Raw genomic sequence first — 3,136 nt, forward strand, 5'->3', positions numbered from 1 at the left:
ATTAATTTAGTATATACAAATCAATAACAATTTTTTTAGGGTGATGTTGCACAAAAAAATGTATATATAGATTTGAAAGAACTATTCAATAATGTAGTTTCTAAATTAGAAGAAGACTATGAAATAATATCACCAATTAAAAATAAATTTCTGATCATTTATATAGCTATTCTTGATGAAAATTCACTTGAAAACTTAGTTAGACAATGTAAAGGTAGTAACTTTAATTTTTTAACAAATAAAATAATAAATAGTATAGGTATATTGACATTATTTTATAAATTTCTAGAACTTGGAAATGATTTAGACTTCAATAAATTTATGGACAAATTAATGCATTATATTACTAATGATATACACATTACAATTGACCAAAATAGAGATATCTTTCTGAAGAGTATGTTCAAATTCTATTCAAATGGGGCTGAATCTATTCCCGTATCAATAGTTTTAGATATGTTAAATTGCGAAAAAATTAAATTAGACAAAGAAGTGTCCAATGAAATTATCGTTTCAACTCGCAGTAATCATGATCAACTAGATTATCAGAGTAATAAAAGCAAAAATTTTAATTATTAAATGTTTTAATAAATTATTCAGGTGTAGAATATTATGTAATTAATGATTCAGGAGCAGAAGTTTAGCAAATTTTAAGATATCAATTATTTCAATTTTTATTAATCAAAAGACATTTTTTCCTATTCATATATTCTATATAATATTTTATCAAATTTTATTAATAAAGAAAAAATATTCAGGTGTAGAATATTATGTAATTAATGATTCAGGAGCAGAAATTCGGTAAAATAATCTGTTTAAAACACCATTAGTTCAATTTATTTCAAGTACAATATTTTATCAGATTATAACTAACTATTAATTACTACATGTGTTATGTTTCAGATTTTTCAGAAATAATGAATCCTCAATTAGAAGCGTATTTTGAATTTTTTTTATATAATGTTGAATTATGAAAGATATAATTACAGAAATAAATAATTTATGAAAATAGATGTTTATTTATTTTGTCTTATATCTTAGAAAACGATACTATTTTAAGAAATAGGAAATACATTTTTTTATTTTCATTAACAGTTTTTGGAATTGATTATTTGATATTGTTCCACTACAAATTACTTTTTAGAGCTTTGGATACATTTCTTAAGTATAAGCTTTTTTTTTTAAATTAGATCTAAAACATAGATTGAAATACTTCAATTTAGTCAAAAATTAAATAATAATGAACATTTTATTTATAAAGCAAAATCGGCTATCTCAATTTTTTGTACATCCCTAATAATGTCAATTGATCATAATTTGATTCAATCATATGCAGTCTAACACTTAATGATTTCGATATTTACAATTACACAGCATTTATAATAGAAATCATAGTCCAACCAAAAGATATTATAATTTTTTAATTCAAAAACAGTGAATCTAATATTTTTCTATAGTATTTAAGTATATATTTCACTCAAATATGACACATATGTATGGTACATATTTTAAACTACGTCATAAATATTGTTTTATAAAAACAAAAAAATCTAATTATTAGACCCAAAAATATCACAAATTTTAAATTGATAAAATGTTTTCGTGCAGTAAGCTGTTTTTTAATTTTAATAATACCTAAAAATTTTAAATGCGTGTGTTTAATCAATCTAAAAATATAAGAGAAAAAAATAAAAATAAAATATCTTAATGCTTAAATTTATCATAAAATTTTACACTTGTAATAATTTTTTATTCCATTATTTTGTAATATTTTCAAATAGAATAACAAATACTGTTTAAATAACGTTTATTAAGAATAGAACATAAAAATTACAAACATTTTAAAATAAAAATATGAATATTCTAAATATGAGTTAACATGAGTTTTTTTTTTTTTTAATTAAAAATTTGAAACAAAATTGAGTATAACATTGAATGTCTTTGAATTAACTCAATTAAAAGAATAAAAATTTTCATTCCTTTTGATATTGAAAAATAGAGTATAGAAAAAGCGTTTTCACCAGATACGTAGAATGTTAATTCAGAGACATTTAAGAATAATATATTTAATAACAGAGATTAATAAGCAGAATAAAGTATAATTATGATTTGTCCAACATACATTTTGGATTAGGTTCATATATTTCAGTACGTCTGTCCAAATATACTTTATAGTCATTACTCAACAAATGTGTATGACCTTTAGAAGAGAGTACTTTATCTATTGAAGAACTGTGTTCAAAATACTTGAAACCACATTTTAATGTACTGAGTTTTCCATAGCGATAAGTGCTGTCAAATATTTCAACATTCAAAATTTTACCAAATTTGGAGAAGTTTTAAGTGATTTGTTCATTTGTTGTTGAAGATTTTATTCCTCCAACTTACAAATAGTTAGCTTAGTGCATAGGAGAAGAGTTTTTAGCCGTTACTGACAATATACGATTTTTAATACGTTGTCTAAATACTTTTGTGCCCTTAGGTGCAATTTGTTCAAAATAGTCGTCCAATTTACGCAAGTCTATAGCAAGTTTCGATACAACATTCTTTTTAATAGAAGATTTTTTATCAAAATCAGATGCCAATTTTGTTTCGACTGCCTTGTTATCGATTGCGATATCAGTTGCTAATTTTGATGGATTATTTATATTCATCTGACAACCAAATACCTCAATAGTATCCTTAATTTTAACCTCAATGTCAGAGTTAGCTGCAACAGCATTAAAATTAATATTCTCTAAAGGCTCCTCTTCATCTGTTACACCTGTGTTTTCAACAATCACTTTGTTCTCGTTGAGAGACAAAACACTATTTGTTAAACCAAGTTCAGTTTTTATCATATTTGGTGTTTTAACATCAAGTTCATTTTTAGTTTTGATCGCTTCATAATTAGGTTTTTCTTTAAAACATTTACGACAAAACTCTATAATGATCAATTCACATAACATGTACAACATCCAAAGTATGACTATCAATATGTAACAAATAGCTAGAGACCATTGAAAAACTTTTAGCAAAATATCTTTCAAGATTTGTAAGTAGCTTCGAAACATTTTATATATATATTTATAAATATAATTAATCGTGTATAATTATTTATAATATAATTTATTTACAGTTAAAATTTTACTTTTTA

The 3,136-nt window shown here is 23.0% G+C and overlaps 1 protein-coding gene across 2 annotated transcripts in view; it reads left to right on the forward strand.

Annotated features, from left to right (window-relative positions):
- The window catches only part of LOC126894161 (uncharacterized), a 3,067-nt gene extending 2,054 nt beyond the window's left edge, over positions 1-1,013 (forward strand). Inside the window, exons 2-5 of one of the 2 annotated variants that reach the window (XM_050664964.1) lie at positions 40-214; positions 290-550; positions 759-801; positions 904-1,013. In XM_050664964.1, coding sequence (XP_050520921.1) covers positions 40-214; positions 290-550; positions 759-801; positions 904-946 — 522 coding nt within the window. In that variant the 3' untranslated portion in view covers positions 947-1,013. The remainder of the gene's footprint in view (positions 1-39; positions 215-289; positions 551-758; positions 802-903) is intronic. The other variant, XM_050664965.1, reaches the window with a different exon arrangement.
- Positions 1,014-3,136: the final 2,123 nt, after the last annotated feature.

This window comes from Daktulosphaira vitifoliae, unplaced genomic scaffold, assembly GCF_025091365.1.
Source record: "Daktulosphaira vitifoliae isolate Bord-2020 unplaced genomic scaffold, ASM2509136v1 Scaffold_1, whole genome shotgun sequence".
Classification (NCBI taxonomy): domain Eukaryota; kingdom Metazoa; phylum Arthropoda; class Insecta; order Hemiptera; family Phylloxeridae; genus Daktulosphaira; species Daktulosphaira vitifoliae.